At 37.1% G+C, this 18629-nt stretch overlaps 5 protein-coding genes across 7 annotated transcripts; 4 read left to right on the top strand and 1 right to left on the bottom strand.

Annotated features, from left to right (window-relative positions):
* The first annotated feature begins 199 nt into the window (after positions 1 to 199).
* LOC108034302 (uncharacterized) lies at positions 200 to 3707 on the top strand. 3 transcript variants are annotated; one of them, XM_017109167.3, is made up of 8 exons: positions 205 to 635; positions 694 to 777; positions 858 to 993; positions 1360 to 1505; positions 1587 to 1797; positions 1863 to 1974; positions 2359 to 2720; positions 2778 to 3707. In XM_017109167.3, exons 3-8 carry the CDS (start codon positions 927 to 929, stop codon positions 3023 to 3025), a joined length of 1146 nt encoding a protein of 381 aa, XP_016964656.1. In that variant the 5' UTR covers positions 205 to 635; positions 694 to 777; positions 858 to 926; the 3' UTR covers positions 3026 to 3707. The 3 variants fall into 3 exon arrangements, with proteins under 3 accessions (XP_016964657.1, XP_016964656.1, XP_016964655.1); XM_017109168.3 differs by lacking the exon at positions 694 to 777 and having other exon boundaries at positions 200 to 259; XM_017109166.3 differs by lacking the exon at positions 694 to 777 and having other exon boundaries at positions 205 to 518.
* Positions 3708 to 4499: 792 nt separating this feature from the next.
* On the top strand, positions 4500 to 12102 carry LOC108034219 (probable dolichyl pyrophosphate Man9GlcNAc2 alpha-1,3-glucosyltransferase). The gene is made up of 5 exons (XM_044094256.2): positions 4500 to 4657; positions 10218 to 10973; positions 11181 to 11378; positions 11436 to 11595; positions 11648 to 12102. The coding sequence occupies exons 2-5, from the start codon at positions 10309 to 10311 to the stop codon at positions 12050 to 12052; spliced, it is 1428 nt and encodes a 475-aa protein (XP_043950191.1). The 5' UTR covers positions 4500 to 4657; positions 10218 to 10308; the 3' UTR covers positions 12053 to 12102.
* A 415-nt stretch (positions 12103 to 12517) lies between these two features.
* On the top strand, positions 12518 to 15186 carry LOC108034010 (lumican). Its single transcript, XM_017108740.2, has 6 exons — positions 12518 to 12683; positions 13308 to 13847; positions 13913 to 14100; positions 14154 to 14248; positions 14377 to 14489; positions 14545 to 15186. Exons 1-6 carry the CDS (start codon positions 12573 to 12575, stop codon positions 14974 to 14976), a joined length of 1479 nt encoding a protein of 492 aa, XP_016964229.1. The 5' UTR covers positions 12518 to 12572; the 3' UTR covers positions 14977 to 15186.
* A 312-nt stretch (positions 15187 to 15498) lies between these two features.
* Positions 15499 to 16995, bottom strand: LOC108034008 (cyclin-dependent kinase 1). The gene is made up of 3 exons (XM_017108738.3): positions 16764 to 16995; positions 15904 to 16407; positions 15499 to 15844 (listed from the first exon to the last, which is right to left on the bottom strand). The coding sequence occupies exons 1-3, from the start codon at positions 16910 to 16912 to the stop codon at positions 15604 to 15606; spliced, it is 894 nt and encodes a 297-aa protein (XP_016964227.1). The 5' UTR covers positions 16913 to 16995; the 3' UTR covers positions 15499 to 15603.
* Positions 16996 to 17223: 228 nt separating this feature from the next.
* LOC108034009 (28S ribosomal protein S7, mitochondrial) lies at positions 17224 to 18115 on the top strand. The gene is made up of 2 exons (XM_017108739.3): positions 17224 to 17381; positions 17436 to 18115. The coding sequence occupies exons 1-2, from the start codon at positions 17338 to 17340 to the stop codon at positions 18046 to 18048; spliced, it is 657 nt and encodes a 218-aa protein (XP_016964228.2). The 5' UTR covers positions 17224 to 17337; the 3' UTR covers positions 18049 to 18115.
* The last annotated feature ends 514 nt before the right edge of the window (positions 18116 to 18629 follow it).

Below are 18629 nucleotides of genomic sequence, written 5' to 3'. Positions count from 1 at the left end.
ATTTGATTCGCTTACCATAACACCGCTCTGCTGTAAATATGAATAATATTAAATAATTTCTGTCATCATCCCTTTGGCCTGCGAGTTGAGTTGCCTTAAGCACGCATATGCAATACGTCTGAGAGACCCACATAATGCGATTGCGTGAGTTATACGGACGGACGAGGCTTTTTGCCGACTTCAATTTAGTCTACGATTGGCACTTCGAAAAAGAAGTTGTATTCGCCGGGGTGTGAACTGCACATTCTCGGGAAAGCAAGTAAATTCGAATCAGAATTGTGCCAATTTCTCTAAACACACACGCACACACCCACATGATGAAATTGCAGTGAGAAATCTGCACTTTTGATGGTCGATACATACAGTTTTGTATCTTTACCTGTGTATCTGAATTTTCGGAAATATGTAGCTGTGAAAATGTTCACATGCATGCTTTATGATTGCATAAACAATTAGAAGCGAAATGTGTATGTACGCGTAAGGATTTGCCGAACTGTCATTGCAAAAAGAGGAGAAAAGTGAGTTTCCCTCCTTCAATTTCTGTGTATGCATTTCCCCCATGAACTCACGTAAATGCATATGTAGCTGACTCGGTGACATGTGTTTTTTGCCCAACTCGCGAACATAAAATATTAGTGAGTGCGAATTTACATACATAACAAGAGTTCAATGCTATCCGAGTTTTTTCGTCAGGAGGATAGATAATTCGAGTTATTTCCGTGACCCCTACATACAAATATCTTATATCTGAGAGATACAAATACACACCACATAGATGTAGGTGCATCCATCAGCTTTCGTAAAAATATTTTTAGAAACATATTTACATACGAACACCGATGTACCTATCTTTGCAGAGGGAAAATGTTGCGGGTATAAAGTTTAACTGCAAAGTATACGAATTGCGGAGTCTCGAATTTGGAATAATGGAGCCGAAAAGATGGCACTTGCATTTATCATGTTTTTTGCTACTCCTTAGTTCAACGTTTTCTGGTAAGTATAGGTCACAAACGTTCGAAATGAGTTGTTGATTATGGCTTTTGCGCAATGTTGTATGCTACAAAATATATAAAGTTTCGAATTCGTGTTTATTTTTTACCATAATTATCGATTTCTGCATGTTTTCCTGACTTCTTATAGAGTGCACTCTAAAATAAATAAACTAATGCAAGCCACTGTTTTGATTTCAAATGTTTACTGGAAAGTGATCAAAAATAGAAGGATTACTTTAATTTCTTTTTCTATAAGTTGTAGCATTATGTGAATAATATTTCTATTTAATCAATCTAATATTATCGCAACATTTTCAAAAGCAAACACTAATCATTATCTGTTTTATCACCTCCAAAATCCTTTTAGATGTCGGAAAAATCACGTCTTCTCAAAATCATTTTGGAAACACTATACAAAGTCAATTTAATACAAAAAACAATACTCGTGTTATTGCACAAAAAGGAGGTCTTGCCATATTACCCTGTGTGGTCAAAGTTAACTCTCCAGCTACGGTAAGAAATAGTCCATCTCGGTAGCGAGATTGATGTTATGATTGACAAAAAAAAAACGAGTAACTGATCTAAAACTTTCAGGTTTCTTGGATACGTAGAAAGGACTTCCAGCTCCTGACAGTGGGACTGAGTACCCACAGTAGTGATAAGCGATTTCTAGTCGAACACACACGACATATGGGCCACTGGTCTCTTAGAATAAAATCTGTGAGGGAGGAGGACCGAGGATTTTACGAATGTCAATTGTCAATTTATCCAACTCAGTCAATAGTTATAGAATTAAAAATTGTCGGTAGGTAGAAAAGCACTTTCTATTGAATATCGAAATGTAATGTGCGTACTTTTTTGACCAATTAGAAGCGGTAGCGGAAATTTCAAGTGCCCCGGAACTTCACATTGATGAGACTTCTACTCTACGTCTTGAATGCAAACTGAAGCGAGCTACCGAAAACCCTGCCTTTGTTTTTTGGTAAGAAAAACGTTAAAAAACATAGTTTCTAATATAAAAACCTATTTAGGTTTGCTTATTTCTTAATAAATTTGACGTTTCCGTAATTATTATTTTTTATTTATTTCATTTTCGCTCTTATTTTGGATATTTTTGCTTTCCAAAACGCAATTGCAAAAGTTACTTGGCAGAATTTTAATTTTATTTTGGGAACCGACTTCAGGGGAGGAGTTCTATCTAAAAGTTTTTATGATAAGTGAAGAAGAAACGGTGATCGATCCAAAGTCTTCAAATTGCTTTCAGCGATTGAATTGCTCTCCGAAAGACGTATCCAAAATATATAGTGATTTTTAAAAAGAAGAAGTATCCAGTACAATTAAATTGAATGCGATTCCCTTATTCCAGGTATCACGATAGTAAAATGATAAATTACGACGCCCAAGGTGGCTTCGTAGTGACATCGACTGTGCAAAATAACCTGCAGAGTGGTCCGATTTTTAGAAGTTCTCCAGCGAACAAATCGCGCGCAACCATGCCCATGGAGTCCAGCAACGGCGGCCCCAACAACATGCTTGGCGGCCCGGACAACTTCAAGGCAGCCAACACACCATCCTCCACGCCCTACATGCAGCACCAGTCCGCATATCTTCTGAATCCCTCGGTCAGTGTGCTCACCGTGAAACAAGTCAATTTTCGGCATGCTGGCAACTACACCTGTGCTCCATCCAATGCCCGTCCTGCTAGCATTACGGTGCACGTTCTGAGAGGTAGGAGCTACCCATGGCAACTCAAGATCTAAAAAATAATTGTATCTTCTTCAAAAGGTGAGAAAACGGCGGCCATGCAGCACGCCAATCGCAGTATTTTGGACGGCGAGAGCAACGGAAATGGATCTTTCGGATTGATCACTTTGGGCGGACTCAATGGAACCTCTGGCGTGGTGCTCACCGGGGGACTTTTGTACTTCTCTGGCCTGTTCCTGCTAATATCCGCGGTAGTATTAGATCGATTCTCGTTGGCAGGATCCCACAAGGTATTCTTAGCATTTGTACTAGTCCTTTCGCATAGCTGAAACTTATAGCTGACGGTTTTTGGAATGGAGCAACTTCAATCATTCGAAAGAGTAACAACAATATTTGTTTTAAAATAGAAAATGTAAATAGATCACCGACATACCATATTGAGAATGCGCGAGCATTGTAAGACATTCGCGTACTGTAAGATTAAGCTGTAAATAGACTTCCATGACATGCAGTGTATTGAATTGAGAAATTCATGAACTTGTTACCACTTACTTATAAAATGCATACTAAAATCTGCATATTTTAATGGTTCGAAGTGGTACGATAAAGTGTATGCTTAGATGTTCATATTAATTGACTGGTACTGACATTTTAATGTTGCAAACAATGGAATTAGCATAAAATAAAGATAAAGCCATAAAGATTTGTTACCTAATAACTCGAAAAATTTGATCGTCACCTTTAAACTGTTATTCTGCTCAGTGTTCGATATTTAGCATATAGATTGATTTACGTAAGCACCTTTAGAAGTATGCTAATTCATATACTGTATGTACAACTGTAAATAAATATTACTTTCGTGGGCGTCCGCAAAGGCGCCGTCTTGAATCCAAATGGGCAGGAGTGCCAGCCTCGTTTTGTTTACCTTGAAGTATGGATTGCAAAACAACTTTTGAATTTTGTTGCAGACGTGAAAAGGTTTTAAATAAACAGATCAATTTTAAGAAACTATATAGCCTGGTTGTTTTATTCGAATTAAGGATTTGTTTCGAAAAACACCTTTTTTTAATGGGAAGAAGGTGCGTGGTGTACATTAATAATTCAAGGTCGGTTAAGAGCTTAAATGAAAACAAATTATCCCACAGAAGTCGCAGATCATATATTATATAGTATTATCGCATTTCTTACACCCTATATCTTGATTTGTTTAGAGTCAATCTTTTATTTTGTAACTATTTTTTAAGATGCCTAAAAGTAAAAAATGTCGACAACTCATTGTATTTACCAAAGCCTATATAAACGAAAAGAAAAATTCTAAAAATTAGGATATTAGCAATTAAAAAACATTTCGATAATGTCGTACAAAACTTAGTCTTTTTGTAGTAATTTCTAAAGGCATTTTGTTTGTACTAGGTACAAAAGCATTATTTTTATTCTTAAACCACTTTAAAAACTATAAAAAATTAAAACGAATAGTTTTGAAAAATTAGAACTTCAAATAATTTATGTTTTACGAAATGGGATTGGACGTTTTTAAGTCGTACATTTTAATAAAGTTGTTGGGTTTTTTCAGACTTATTTCGTTCGGTTACTTTTATATAAATTTCCATTTTCCTCATTTCCAATATTTAGTAACGAATTTAAAGAACAACTGTTTTGAAATGAAAACGGTTTCCATGTGGTGCTATCTTAACTCTCCCATTTATTTGACAAAATTTATCGATAACTTAGGTGATTCTACATCACCGCTGTACCATCACTATAAAATGTTAGCAAAACAAACAAGATGAAATCATTCGCGTGCTGACTGTTGCATGCAACGGAGGTGTTTGAGCAGTGTGTGATACCGATTTTTACTTATTCTGTTTTTTTCAAAACAAAAATATAACGTAATATATACGTTTAATACCTTTTATAAATATTTGTCTGTTGTTATTGGTTAAATAAACAATCAATTACGGGTAAAGTTACTCCAAGAAAAATGGCCTCCTCCGAGGCCAAGGGTAAAAACCCTTATTCGGAGCTGAGCAACGTTAAAAGGCCGAAATTATCGCCCTTAAATAAAAAGAAAAAACCTACGGATAACAATTTAGTAGAATCGGAAACCGAAGAAGTTGAGATGAAAGAAGTCATTGACCCTGTAAGTCATCCGAGTCCAACCAGCCAAGTAAGTGGTAAAGCTATAACGGATCCTGCTAGCAAAGAAGAGAAGAGAGAAAGTGGAAATTTGGAAAACAACGGATACTCGTACAGCAGCGCTCACAAGGGACCCTTTGTGGTCTACATAGACAAAATTGGTGAAACCAATGGCGAAAACCGACCTAGAAGAGTTCCTATAAATCCTCTTGAACTAAATGCTGTCCTGCTAAAATTAAATATTAAAGATATAATTTCAGTAAATAAGATTGGTTATGGGCGCTGCAAGGCTGAGTGCAAGTCAGCAACGGCAGCTAATAGCATCCTGTCCTCAAATCTTAAAAGTAATGGTTACGAACCTAAAATTCTTAAGCATTTCATTTTTAAAATGGGTATTATTTTTAATATTCCGACAAAATTTTCCGACTCTGAACTTAAGGAGTACATTTCTTCTCCAGTACCTATTCAAGAAATAATTCGTGTGAAGACTAAGGACCGAGACAATAAAGATATTTTTATTAACACTCCTAGGGTTAAGATTCTTTTTAAAGGTACTCAAATTCCCAACGAGATTGTCTTCCTGTACACCAAAATTAATGTTAGTCCATATGTTCCTTTTAGTCAATGTTTTCGTTGTTTTAGATTTAATCACTTTGCTCAGCATTGTAAACAAACTGAACAAAAATGCAGTAAATGTTCTATTTCGCATTCAAGAGAACAACAATGTAATCAACTCGTTTGTGCCAACTGCAAACAAAATCACCCAGCCACCTCTCTTGAGTGCCCTGCTCGTAAGAGAGCGTACGCTATCCAGAAATGTATGACTATTGAGAATTTATCACGAAATGAAACGAAGATTAGGTACCCCTCTCTCTTCCAAATTTTAGATGAAGTCGACACCAACGACTTAACCCACTTCCCCCAGCCAACATGGCAAAGAAAATCTGCCAATCCAGTGTTACAAAATAATACCAAAATAGCTACCCAACAAATATTTGCACAAAACCCTTTTAATAAGGTTGTTAAGAACTCTCTTAACAAGAAAAACGAAGATAAAAATTCACGCGACACTATGATCAGCTGGAAAGCTGCTCTTCATGAACATGAGTACACTCCAAACGAAAAGTTTTCTCTCATTCATTCTAATCCACCTAGTTCCTCACCCTCTAGTCAACCTTTTTTAGACAATCCAGCTCTTGAAGCTGCGGAGAATAGCTTAAATCAATTAGCTTCTGAAATATCCTCATTTCTAGTCAACGAAACAACCAATTTAGTACCTGAATCAAGAAACTTTTTAGAGAATTTAAGAAACAGAATAGCACTTACAAACTCAAAAATTGATTTGTTCAAAATTAATCAACTTGTTTAATTTTGAATAATAACTTTTTTATTTATTTATTTATCTATTTACTTATTTTTTCTGATTTTTTTTTTTTTGTTTTTTTTTTTTTCTTTTTTCTGTTAAATTAATTGTTTTTTATTTATTCGTTTTTCTTTTCTCTTTCATTTGTCTATCTGTTTTCATTTGAAAATAAAACATAAAGTTATATTATTTAAATGACAATAAAAATCCTACAGTATAATATTCAGAGCTTAACTGCTAATAATAACAAACAATTACTAGAATTATTCTTAGTAAACAACAACATAGACATAGCAATTTTATCAGAGATATGGGTTTCCAATAATTCCATGTGTAGCTTGGCAAATTATAATTTTGTATGTAAGCCGCGTAACGATGGTTATGGAGGCGTTGGAATTTACTTAAAAAAACACATACGCTTTAAACAAATCAACTGTGATATTAGCTTAGAAGTCATTGGTATCCGTACAATTAACCTAAGAAATAATATTAATATTTTCAGTGTCTATGCTGCTCCCAGCACAGACATTAATTCTTTTCAACAAGGTTGCGATGATCTATTTACTATTGCTGCTCAATCGAGTGGTCTAACTGTCATAGGTGGTGACTTCAATGCCAAATCCAGCATTTGGGGTAATAATACTCAAGATGTCAGAGGCGGTATTTTAGAAAATTCCCTCTTACACTCCGGTTTCTTTTGCCTTAACAACGGCTCTCCAACTTACTCCCATAACCCATCCTATAGTTCAACACTCGATCTCACTTTCATTAATAGTAGCAATCTTTGTTCTAACTGGTCCTCAATAAATTCTAAAATATCAAATAGCAATCATTTCCCAATCTTAATTGAAATAGACCAAATTTCTGCTTCGACTAATATTATTAAATTTAACCATAATAAAATAATCAAAGACTTTTCCAAAATTCAAATTACAACGTTAGATAGCATTTCCAACTTATCCCAAACAATACACTGTAATAATTCAATTAAAATAAATACAAACAATAGATATGTTCCAAAAAAGTATTGGGACGAGGTATTTGAAAAATTGTTTAGATTAAGAAACGCGTGCAGACAAAAATATTTTAAATCCAAACTACAATCTGATGCTATTGCCTATATTAACAGTAATAAAAAACTTAACAACTATTATTATAAAATGAGAAAAGAAAACCTCAATAAGCTAGCAGAAGACATTTCTAACCCCTCTTCTCTGAAAGATATGTGGAACAAAATCAAAAATCTTAAACTTTTTAAACAAATTAAACCGTCAAACAGTGCAATATCTGACTCAGAACATAGAGATTTTCTCAATCAAATAGCCACAGCTCCCAACACTGCGATGTGTCCTGACGTATCTTTTTCTCCTGATCTGCTTTATAGATATACCAACTCTAATTTCTCAGCGCGTGAACTTCTTGACTTCCTTAACTCTCGTAACCCAGACTCGGCTAAGGGTCTTGACAACATTTCATACAGAATGCTTCTATCTCTACCCTTAAGTCAAATAGAAAAACTGGTATCCCTGCTAAACATTACTTTAGACAATGGGTTTATTCCAGATCAGTGGCGGAAAATAAGGGTTATACCTGTTCCCAAAAAAAATCTAGACTCTTCAATTATTACCAACAACAGACCTATCTGCCTTCTAAGTGTGACTTTTAAGTGCTTAGAAGGTTTGATTAAATTGCGGATGGAAGAGCACATTAATAAAAATAAAATTCTGCCACCAAGATCCTATGCGTTCAGAAAAAACCATTCTACTGCCCAATGCATCAACGATGTAATAAATAACATAGCCAACCTAAAAGCTCGTGGTTTCCACGTTACCGCAGCGGTTTTAGACTTAAGTAAAGCCTTTGATGCCGTCAATATCCCTATTCTGGGTAGCAAATTAGTTAGTTTGGGTTTCGACCACAATCATATTTATTTCATTATAAACTTCCTTAGTAAAAGAGTTCTCACTATGGGTACTGCAGAGATAACTGTAAACAAAGGAGTTAGTCAAGGTAGTTGTCTGAGTCCAATCCTCTTTAATTTATATACAGCTGAGCTTCACAGCTTAAGTAATGACCATGACAGTATTCTGTTCCAGTACGCTGACGACTTCTTTCTAGTCTGTTATGACAAAGTCTTTTCGATGGCTGAAGAGAAATTAGAACAAAAAGTAAATAGATTTATGGAACTGTGCAATATTAATAATCTTACTTTTAATCCAGACAAATCAGCCACCATTCATTTTAATCTAAGGAAAAAACCTTTAAGTATCTTGTGCAATAATATTATTTTAAAAAATGTAAATAGTATAAATTATCTAGGTAGAGTCATAAGTTCAAACAACTCGTCTGTTCAGCATGTAAATAAAACGATCTCTAAATCGAATCAAACGAATATGTTTATTCAAATGCTCAGTGGTTGCCGCTTCGGAGTACATCCAAGCAAGTCACTACTCTTTTATAAAGCATTTATTAGAACTAGATATGAATACGCCTGCTCCTCTTTTTCAAACATATCAAAATCAGTACAAAACAATATAAATAAGCATGCTAATTTCCACCTTAGAAAGGCCTTGGGACTTATTAAATCGACTCCAATTAATATTATTTATAATCTTGCAGCTGAACTTCCTCCAGCTTATAGGATTAAATTCGCTACAGCGAAGGAGTTGGCCAAAACGTTCGCTTATGGACTACCATCTGCGTCGCTTTTGTCAAACTCCTTTGTAGCCAAAAATACTAGTTACAGTAGAATTTATGCTGAATTTAAAAATATCCTGGATAGTATTGCTCCTATTTGTCCTTACTCTCTGTCCACACGCAAGATTTCAGTTGACACAAATTTCTTTAAAGGTACTTGTACGAATAAAAAAATGGCAAACGAGACTATAATTCTCTCTTTATTTAAAGAAAAAATAAGAGGTTTAACCTCAAAAAATATGGAAATCATCTTCACGGATGGTTCTGTGTCGGAAAATTTTACAGGCAGTGCCTTTGTTCACTTAAATTCCAATTCGATAAAAAGTTTCTACACCGACAAAAAACTATCGTCGCTGACTGCTGAACTCACAGCCCTAGAAAAAGCCATTGACTTCGGTATTTCAAAAAAGTTCTCCAAAATAGCAATTTTAACTGACAGTCTTGGTGCCATCCAGACAATAAAGAACACGAACTCCAAAAACTGCATCTCTCAATGCATTCTGAAAAAAGTCATAAACAACCCAACCCTGCTATCCATAGAATTTCACCACATTCCAAGCCATTCCAATATTTGGGAAAACGATCTCGCAGATACAGCGGCTAAAAATGCTAAAATTAACGGCTCTTTCGCACCCGTCAGATGGACCCTTAAGGACGCAATCAATCATATGTTCGCGCAAATAAAACAATACTGGGAGCGTGAATACAGTCTGTTCTCATTAGAGCGTAACAAGGGTTACTCTCTCCTCTCACCATATACCACTTCCAAGCCTTGGTTTAAAAACAAAGAACACCTATTCAACCGTATAGAAACGAAGACTCTAAACAGAATCTTAAGCGGACATGCTTTTGACAAATACACACTTTCCAAAATGAAAGTCTACGATAACGCCCTATGCGATTCGTGCAACGTTAATGAAGACATTTCGCATATTTTGTTAAATTGCTCAAAATATACACCAACAAGACAAAATTATCCAACACTACTTAAATATAACGATATCTATCGTTTACTTGGAAATGAACCAATTGAAAATTGGACATCGATTACCAGTTTCATTCGAGCTGCTAATATTAATATCTAATACAACACACTCCACACTGCTCATTTAACACACTATAACACCATCCACGCTTATACCAACTCACAAAATCTTAAAATTAAAATTTCTCACACACATTGATAACATTTTCATCGCTTATCGTTCATCGTCATCGCTCATCGTTCATTGTCATCATAACATCACCAGAAACTACTGCACGATATTTACATTTACATCCATTAAATTTTGTTTTTCTTGAAATTTAATTTCATACATTGGCAGTGGCGTTAACCCGTTCCAACGGGGCGGCCAAATAATTCTTCCCTCTTCACGGAAGGAAGTAACTTAATATTTAAAAAAAAAAAAAAACAAGATGAAATCCGAAATATTGGCGACCGCCTTTTTGGGTTTGGCGGTTAGGTCGATAATCTCGCTGTATCCCTACTCCGGACTCGATGCCCCGCCGATGCATGGCGACTACGAGGCCCAGCGCCACTGGCAGGAAGTCACCGTGAACCTGGAGGTCGGCGAGTGGTACACAAACAGCTCCAGCAACGACTTGATGTACTGGGGCCTGGACTATCCGCCTCTGACTGCTTACCACAGCTACTTGGTCGGTCGCCTGGCCAAGTCAATAGATCCCCGGTTCGTCGAGCTGCACAGAAGCAGGGGATTCGAGTCGAAGAAGCACAAACGCTTTATGCGCGCAACAGTTGTGACTGCTGACGTCCTCATCTATTTGCCGGCTGTATTGTTCCTGGTCTATTGCATAGACAAAACCTTCCAGAGCGATGACAAGCTGTTCCTATTCATGCTGGCTGCTGCGTATCCAGGCCAAATACTCATTGACAACGGACACTTTCAGTACAACAACATATCACTTGGCTTTGCCGCCGTGGCAGTTGCAGCTATCTTGCGGAGAAGGTACTACCTGGCATCGTTTCTCTTCACATTGGCCCTGAACTATAAGCAAATGGAGTTGTACCACAGTCTGCCGTTCTTCGCGTACCTTCTGGGGGAATGTGTGTCTCAAAAAAGGTGGGCGAGATTACTAATATGCAAGCATATATGCTCTCTACATCCGACGAGTTATAGTAATAGAATAATTGTATCAAAATTTTCTAAAATCTGTACACTCTATATGAGTTATTCTAGTTTTTAAAAGTCCAATCAACTCTAGTCATTCAGGATTTTAAAACAAATAGTATATTAACCTTTCTACATCACTAAATATTTCTTCTACAGCTTTGCTTCTTTTGCTGCTAAAATTTCACGGATCGCAGCCATTGTCCTGTCAACTTTTGCTATCTTGTGGCTTCCCTGGTTGACATCTCACCAAGCAACGCTTCAAGTATTAAAACGCCTTTTTCCGGTTGCCCGGGGAGTTTTCGAGGACAAGGTGGCTAACGTTTGGTGCGCCGTAAACGTGGTTTGGAAATTGAAGTAAGCCAAATCACAAAAAATATACTTTTCGATATTAACTAAAATTTTATATTACAGGAAACATTTACTAAACGATCAGATGGCCCTCGTGTGCATTGGATGCACTCTACTTGCTGCCCTGCCCACAAATATACTCCTCTTTCGACGTCGAAGCAAAGTTGGGTTTTTACTGGCTCTTTTTAATACGTCTCTAGCTTTCTTTCTGTTTTCATTTCAAGTAAGAGCTTGGCATTTTACACTTAATACCTAATTAATGCTTATTTTTTTAGGTCCACGAAAAGACCATCTTACTGGTCGCTTTGCCATCGCTTTTCTTACTTAAATGGTGGCCCTACGAAATGGTTATCTTTCTGGAGGTTTCCGTGTTCAGCATGCTGCCTCTTCTGTCAAGAGACGAGTTGTTGGTGCCTGCATTGGTGTCAACTGTCACTTTCCATTTGTTGTTTAAATGTTTTTACATAAATTCAAAAACAAGAAACGAATACCCAGTGAGGTACTTTGCACATGTATCAAGCGCTCTATTGGCTTTGATTGTGGTAGCTTCTCTGACAATCCCAGCCCCGTCCCGTTTTCCTGACCTCTGGCCCTTAATTGTTTCTCTTGTAAGTTGCGGCCACTTTCTGTTATTTTTCCTATGGGGAAATTTCCAACAATTTAACAGCAAAATAAGATAGCATTTAAGGCAAACATACAGTAAGAATAAATGCAATGAAAACAACAAAAAATGTGAGTTATTTCAATCGACTGTGTTTTACTTAGCTTGCTTTTCATTTAAGTGTTTTAATTAAAGGGAAATCTTGAGTAAATGCAGCCCTAACTTAGTCACATCGATTTTGTTTTATATCTTATCGGGGTTTTAATCAATAAGTGCCTAGACTACACTAAAAGAATAATGGAAATTAAGCCTTAAAATGCTCTGATGAAAGAAATATTTAAATAGAAGAAATCCCCATTTTTGACAATAAAACGATTTTGATTTTGAAAGTATGATTCTGAAATGAAATACAGAACTAACCACAAAAGATACGCTTTTGTTGGATAGTGTTATCAACGCCCTGGAGGAGATAAGATAAAAAATCGGAAAATATTAGGTGAACCGTATGTGGGGGTTTGTGCACTTGTTAGTCATGTTCACTTAATCGATCGGCGAACAAGCCTAAAATTTGGTCGTTTGTCGGAAGAGTTTTAACAATAATGAATATAACAAAATCAGTCATTTTGGCTGTGACGATTTTTTGCCTCGTCGTTGGCCAAGTAAATTGCCAGGCGAAAGAAGAAACTACCACAAAGCCAGAAACGCCAAAGGTATATAAAAAGTATTCCGTATGGACCTCGGTTTAGAAGCAAGAAATGTGACATGATTCATTTGTGGACACAATACGGATATGGAAGTGATGTGTCACACGTAAAGCAAGTGTAAATTTTACCAATAATAACTCTATAATCGAGGTGATAAGATTACCGGAGAAGTGATAATGATTAAGTACGCAGGAATCTTTAAAACAAAATTCTTATTGGTGATTTACAATTGCTAGCAAACTTAAAGTGAATGATTTTTAAAGCAAAAACCTATAAAATTTTATCTGCATGGATAGATATACCTTAAAATATTGGTAAAGACAGATAACATACACAAATAGGACAAAGTTATACGCCTCTAACGGGGGCGAGAAAGGCCACTATCAAAACGTGATAAGAAAAAAGTATTGCAAAGGTGAAATGATAAGGATGAGTTAAACAAAAGCACACAAATTCACCATAAAGCTTGGTAATCCAGTTCAAGGAAAGAACAAATGCGAAAAGGCCAAAGGACTTACTCGTAAAGTCGTATAAACTGTGTCCAAAATCGGTAGATAGATAGGTAGTGTTATTTTATAGGCATTTTATATTTAGTAGTAATAGTAATAATAATAGCACCCTTGCTTGCAGGAAAAAACCAAAGTAAAAGACAGCAAGCTTTGCAAGAAATGCATTTGCGATCTGGATACCCTTTTCCTGGACTGCAGTGGGAAGCTTCAGGACTGGCTGTCTGCAGAGGAGTGGGAGGTGTTGACCAACGGAGACATTGTGTTCAAAACGATCAACTTGGAGCACAACAACCTAACCAGCGTTCCGATCCTGCCGAAGTATGATGTGGAAAACCTGTATTTGGCCAACAACCAAATAGAGTCGATCACTGAGGGAGCCTTCCAGAACCTCACCGAGCTAACCACACTCGATTTGTCGCATAACCGAATAACGTCGAAAGTTCTGGTGCCCGACGTTTTCAAAGGTCCCTTCACATTAAACGATTTTGCAGCGCTGGAGAAACTGAAGACCCTCAACTTGGGATACAATGACCTGCATACCCTGGATGCAGACTTGTTTGAGCACACTCCCAACCTAGAGGAGTTGGTCCTCTGCTCCAATGCGTTCCACGTAATTGATCGGCTTTCGGAAATGGCCATTTCCGGATTGTCATCGTTGAAGGTAAGCGAGTTGGTTTTATTATATTTCCATAGAACCTAATACCAAACATTGTTCTGATATTAAAGACTCTGGACGTTTCGTACATGGAAATCGATGACCTGCCAGAAACTATCCTTCATGGACCCCGCGATCTTGAAACCCTTATAGCAGCTGGTAATCTCTTCCACCAACTACCAAAGGCCTTGTGTCGAGCTACGAATTTAACCAGCCTTGTTCTGAATCAAAACCCCATAGACAGTCTGGTTGAAGACAAGTAAGTGCGATTTGAGCTTTACATGTTGAGCATAACATATTCAACTTATTCAGTGTATTTCCACCGCTGACCAAATTGACCCACCTGAGCATGACCTTCATGACTAAGTTGTACAAAATAGGACCAGGAGCATTCAGCGAATTGCAAAGTAAGTAATTATAAATAAGAAGGCTAGTAAAACATAGTAGAAACTACTGATATAAAGCAAAAAAAAAATTATTTTGTATAACATCCCTCTTTAAAGGTCTTACAAAAATAAAATTAATCATTTTTCAGGTCTAACCGAGCTGATCTTGTCCGACAACAAGTTGCTAAACGAAATCGATGAGGAGGCTCTGTCCAAGAACGTCACTGAAGGCCCGTACCTGGACTATCCGCCACTGGAAAAAGTAACTACAAATCAAACATACTAAAAACTTAAAGATACATTTATTGTTCTTTCAGTTTTACTTGAATAATTGCAACCTTACGACTCTGCCAAAAAATCTACTCATGCGATGGGATAAACTCAAAGCTCTGGACCTTAGATATAATCCCTGGAACTGCGACGATTCCAATGACTACTTGATCAACGTCTTAATCGAACAAATTAACAAAACCACTGCGATTTTGGCTAAAAATGTGCAGTGTGCCACGCCAGCTGCGTTGAAGGACGTGGAAATAGTTAGAGTTGCCAATGAACATATGATGGCTAGTTCTACTGGCAGTATCATATGGGTTGGACTCCTGGTTATCTTGCTAATCGCTGTGCCAACTGTGGCAGCTGCCTATGTGATGAAAAGACGCGGCTGCTTTGGCGTCTTTAGACGCAATGAAAGCGGAGGTAACAGGGCTCTCTATAATAGGACTAGTTTTAATGAAGACTTCCATATTTAAATTTTGCTTTGCACTGACATTAAAGTTATAAAAAATAGTTACTATTGCATGCTCACTATCCTCTTGAAAAATGAGGATACTCGCCGCACCGAATAAACGAAAGTTTTTTGAAACCAATCCTGCTTCAAAACTGTAAATACATTTTCTAAAACAATCCTTCAAAATCGATAGTAACACTTAAATAAATTGAATTTAAGGAAATTGGACCAATCTATGTTGTTTTTAATAATTCAGGTTTTACTAACTTGTAAAATACAGGGGCTATTAAATTGATCGTAATCCAGAAATTGAGCTAATACAATTTTTCAATATTTGCATAAAAAGATGTGTCACCTCGGTCTATATGAAAATCGTAAAAGTGATCGAAAATAAAACTAAATTTAAAATAAAAAATTTATCATTTTAAATTGCGGAGATAGATGCATTTTGTTCCACTACCAATAATATTCAGAATAAAAGACTTAACATTACTAAAATCGAATCAAGACTTACTCACACGCTATGAAAGTAACCGAACTCAGGTTGTTTTACTCCCTTACGTTTATTTTACGGCTATTATGCTTTAGTTTAGATTCCAAGTTTTCTTGTTCATAAATTGTAGTTAAAATCAAACCAGAGTACTGAACGTTAATTTCGAACTAAGCCCGATTGAAAGCCATGGAAATAGGGGTGCTCCAAAATGTCCTTGGCGGAAATGCGATGAACCGGGTCATAGATTAACATACTTTGAATGAGATTTACGCCGTTGGCGTCGAGATTCTTCAACTGATTGGTCAATTGGTTGGTGGACCAGCAGGGAAACGTGTTCTTGTAGTCAGGCAGCGAAGTGACCCCTGGCCAAATGTCTTCGGTCGGCGTTTTAAGGATTCTGCCGTCAAACGGAGCAAATATATGAGCATGAACATATAAGATATCAATTGAAGTTACCTGAACATTCTGAATAACTGGTCGATTTCAGAGTCGCCCTGAAACAGCGGCTTTCTCGTTGCCATTTCGGCAAATATACAGCCAATGGACCAGATATCGACGGGACAGGAGTACCGGGGTGAGCCCAGTAACACCTCCGGGGCCCTGTACCACAGAGTCACGATCTCGTGTGTATAAATGCGCACTGGAATGCCGAAGGACCGGCCAAGACCAAAGTCTGCCACTTTGATAAGGCCATTCTTGTCGATCAGCAAGTTTTGGGGCTTCAGATCCCGGTGAAGAACACGACGACGGTGGCAAAAGAGAATGGCGCTGGTTATTTGGTACAAATAGCTCCGAACCAATTCACTCTCCATATGCTTATCAGCTGGCAACGAGTCCATGTATTTCTTCAGGTCCATCGAAAGGAATTCGAAGATCAAGTATATGCGATTCTCCTCCATTAAGACATCTTCCAAACACACAATGTTTTCGTGCTTCAGCTCCTTGAGCAACGAAATTTCTCTACAAAGAATAATTGGTTAGGCCAGATTGTTATTCTTATATGTATCTTAAAAAGTTGGGGTTTTTACATTTGCCTGGAAATATAAATCCCTCATATAGAAAGTTCGCCCTACATATGTACAGATGTGTGTACATTGTACATACAACACCACACATTCACACATATGTATGATATGTGTATGTAAAATTATGCTGAATTTCATATAGTAAATTGAAAACCAACGAAAGTAACTCCATTATAAGCTTGATGTATAAACAGTGCGGATATGATCTAAAGAGTTTAAAGTTATGCATTATAAGAATTTTACAAGCAGGAAACCGTGCGAGACTTGGGCCTGCAAGCCGGGGCATTTTACCTGATCGCGGTCGATGGAACGCCTTCGTCGTCCGACTCCAAGCGAATTTTCTTCATCGCCACTATTTGGCCTGTTAGGCGGTTGCGGCCCTTATACACCACTCCATATGTCCCCTCGCCAATCTTTTCAATTTTCTCGAAGTCCTCCATGATGCGTAAAACTATTTGCAAGCCACCGAGTTTTAAATTAGCGCGTTTTTGACGTCTATGCCCAAGTATTACCAGACTATTCAAAGTGAAACAGAACAAGCCAAGCTAACATCGTTTACGTTTCTTTTGGAACGTGGAATCGCAACCTAAAATTAAGACTTTAAAATCATAGGAATTTGATTAAATTATTTTTATTATATTTTAAATTAAGTTTTACACTATTAAATGTTAATTATAGAAACAGTTTCGGCTATTTTTATGTAAAAACTTGCCATTGCTAACTAAACTCAATGTTCTATTTTACTTGTTTCCAAAATAATTGAAGTATGACGACATCTTGACTTACTTGCATGCTTGCCCCAAATGTGCATAGCATTCATTAAACAAAAATAATATTTTTCTTCGACATAACAGAAAATGTCAACATGTCGCTCTTAGGTAGAATTGCAGAGAAAACTTCGAGGCTCAGGTAAGTGCTTATGTCTGCACAAAGGGAAGTTACCAATCCATCGTTTTTTTTTAGTGGTCTTCGGTTGATGTCGGTGTACCCTACACATTACGTCGAACCTATTATACAAAAAGATAAACAACTTGAGCAAAAGAGTGATTTATCAAAGCTCTATCATGTCCCAATCAAGGCGGCTGTCAACAAGGCTTCTGACACAGTCTTCCATGACGATACGAAAGAAAAGATGATAAATTATATAACGAAAAAGGGGAATAGCGCCCTGGCTAGAAATCTTTTGTCAAAGACGCTGGAGTTAATAAAGCGCACGCAAACGGAGCACATGAATCTGTCCAAAGGGGACAAGACCGCCATCAACACCAATCCCGAAACGCTCTTGAAGCAAGCGGTTGAGAACTGTAGGCCGATTCTTCAAGTAACCGCCATTAAACGCGGTGGAGTTACTTACCAAGTCCCCGTTCCCATCACAACGAAACGATCGTATTTTCTGGCCATGAAGTGGCTCTTGGAGGCTGCCCGGGAGAAGGAGCGCAAAGTGTCTCTGCCGGAGAAACTAGCCTGGGAGATTCTGGACGCAGCCCACGGTCAGGGAAGAGTGGTCAAGCGAAAGGACGATCTGCACAGGCAGTGCGAAAGCAACCGCGCCTACGCACATTACAGATGGAGCTAAACTTAGAATTCACTGTTTTTTATAAACCAATAAAGTTTTCAACTTTCTGTTAGTGTGCGCCTGATTAGATCGATAAAAAATTATTTTTTTTGTATAAACGGTTTTTAGTAAGAACATTTGTTAATATGAACAATTTTTTTGTTCAATCAAATCCTGCAAAAAATTTATACTTTTATATAATTTATTTTATTCATTTTCTATAGTCAAAAATTTGTTGTAACGAACCCCATTTAGCAGTTTACCTTAAGCCCACTTAACAAGTTGCAATATTCGCACCCCAACTTAACCCATCTAAAAAACCTTTCTAGTTAAAAATACCTGTCAGATTCCATTAACATTAGCAAAATGCTATGTTTGGGCAGGATGTTCTACGTTTTTAACGAACATCTGATCCAATCGCTGGTACATTAGTTTGTTTTTGTTTATTAATGTGTTTCCGATCAAATCTGTTGGTATTTTTAAAACACATAATCCAGATGCAAAAGTATTTGTGATGCATAAAAGACTAACATGACTAAAAATATTGCACTTTATTGACAAAGATTGCCAAGTGCCGATTTCTCAGACTACCTGCTTAGTGT

Source organism: Drosophila biarmipes, chromosome 2L, assembly GCF_025231255.1.
Source record: "Drosophila biarmipes strain raj3 chromosome 2L, RU_DBia_V1.1, whole genome shotgun sequence".
NCBI lineage: Eukaryota > Metazoa > Arthropoda > Insecta > Diptera > Drosophilidae > Drosophila > Drosophila biarmipes.
Note: the sequence above shows the minus strand (reverse complement) of the source record. Positions and strands in the feature narration are given on the sequence as shown.

Coding starts and splice junctions, on each gene's coding strand:
- LOC108034009 (XM_017108739.3), top strand. CDS start 17,338: ATGTCGCTCTTAGGTAGAATTGCAGAGAAAACTTCGAGGCTCAG. Junction 17,382..17,435: donor GAGAAAACTTCGAGGCTCAG/GTAAGTGCTTAT, acceptor GTTTTTTTTTAG/TGGTCTTCGGTTGATGTCGG.
- LOC108034010 (XM_017108740.2), top strand. CDS start 12,573: ATGAATATAACAAAATCAGTCATTTTGGCTGTGACGATTTTTTGCCTC. Junction 13,848..13,912: donor CCGGATTGTCATCGTTGAAG/GTAAGCGAGTTG, acceptor CTGATATTAAAG/ACTCTGGACGTTTCGTACAT. Junction 14,101..14,153: donor GACAGTCTGGTTGAAGACAA/GTAAGTGCGATT, acceptor CAACTTATTCAG/TGTATTTCCACCGCTGACCA.
- LOC108034219 (XM_044094256.2), top strand. CDS start 10,309: ATGAAATCCGAAATATTGGCGACCGCCTTTTTGGGTTTGGCGGTTAGG. Junction 11,379..11,435: donor AACGTGGTTTGGAAATTGAA/GTAAGCCAAATC, acceptor TTTATATTACAG/GAAACATTTACTAAACGATC. Junction 11,596..11,647: donor TCTTTCTGTTTTCATTTCAA/GTAAGAGCTTGG, acceptor TTATTTTTTTAG/GTCCACGAAAAGACCATCTT.
- LOC108034302 (XM_017109168.3), top strand. CDS start 927: ATGGAGCCGAAAAGATGGCACTTGCATTTATCATGTTTTTTGCTACTC. Junction 994..1,359: donor CCTTAGTTCAACGTTTTCTG/GTAAGTATAGGT, acceptor AAATCCTTTTAG/ATGTCGGAAAAATCACGTCT. Junction 1,798..1,862: donor TATAGAATTAAAAATTGTCG/GTAGGTAGAAAA, acceptor TTGACCAATTAG/AAGCGGTAGCGGAAATTTCA.
- LOC108034008 (XM_017108738.3), bottom strand. CDS start 16,912: ATGGAGGACTTCGAGAAAATTGAAAAGATTGGCGAGGGGACATATGGA. Junction 16,408..16,763: donor GTTCCATCGACCGCGATCAG/GTAAAATGCCCC, acceptor TATTCTTTGTAG/AGAAATTTCGTTGCTCAAGG. Junction 15,845..15,903: donor CAGTTATTCAGAATGTTCAG/GTAACTTCAATT, acceptor GTTTGACGGCAG/AATCCTTAAAACGCCGACCG.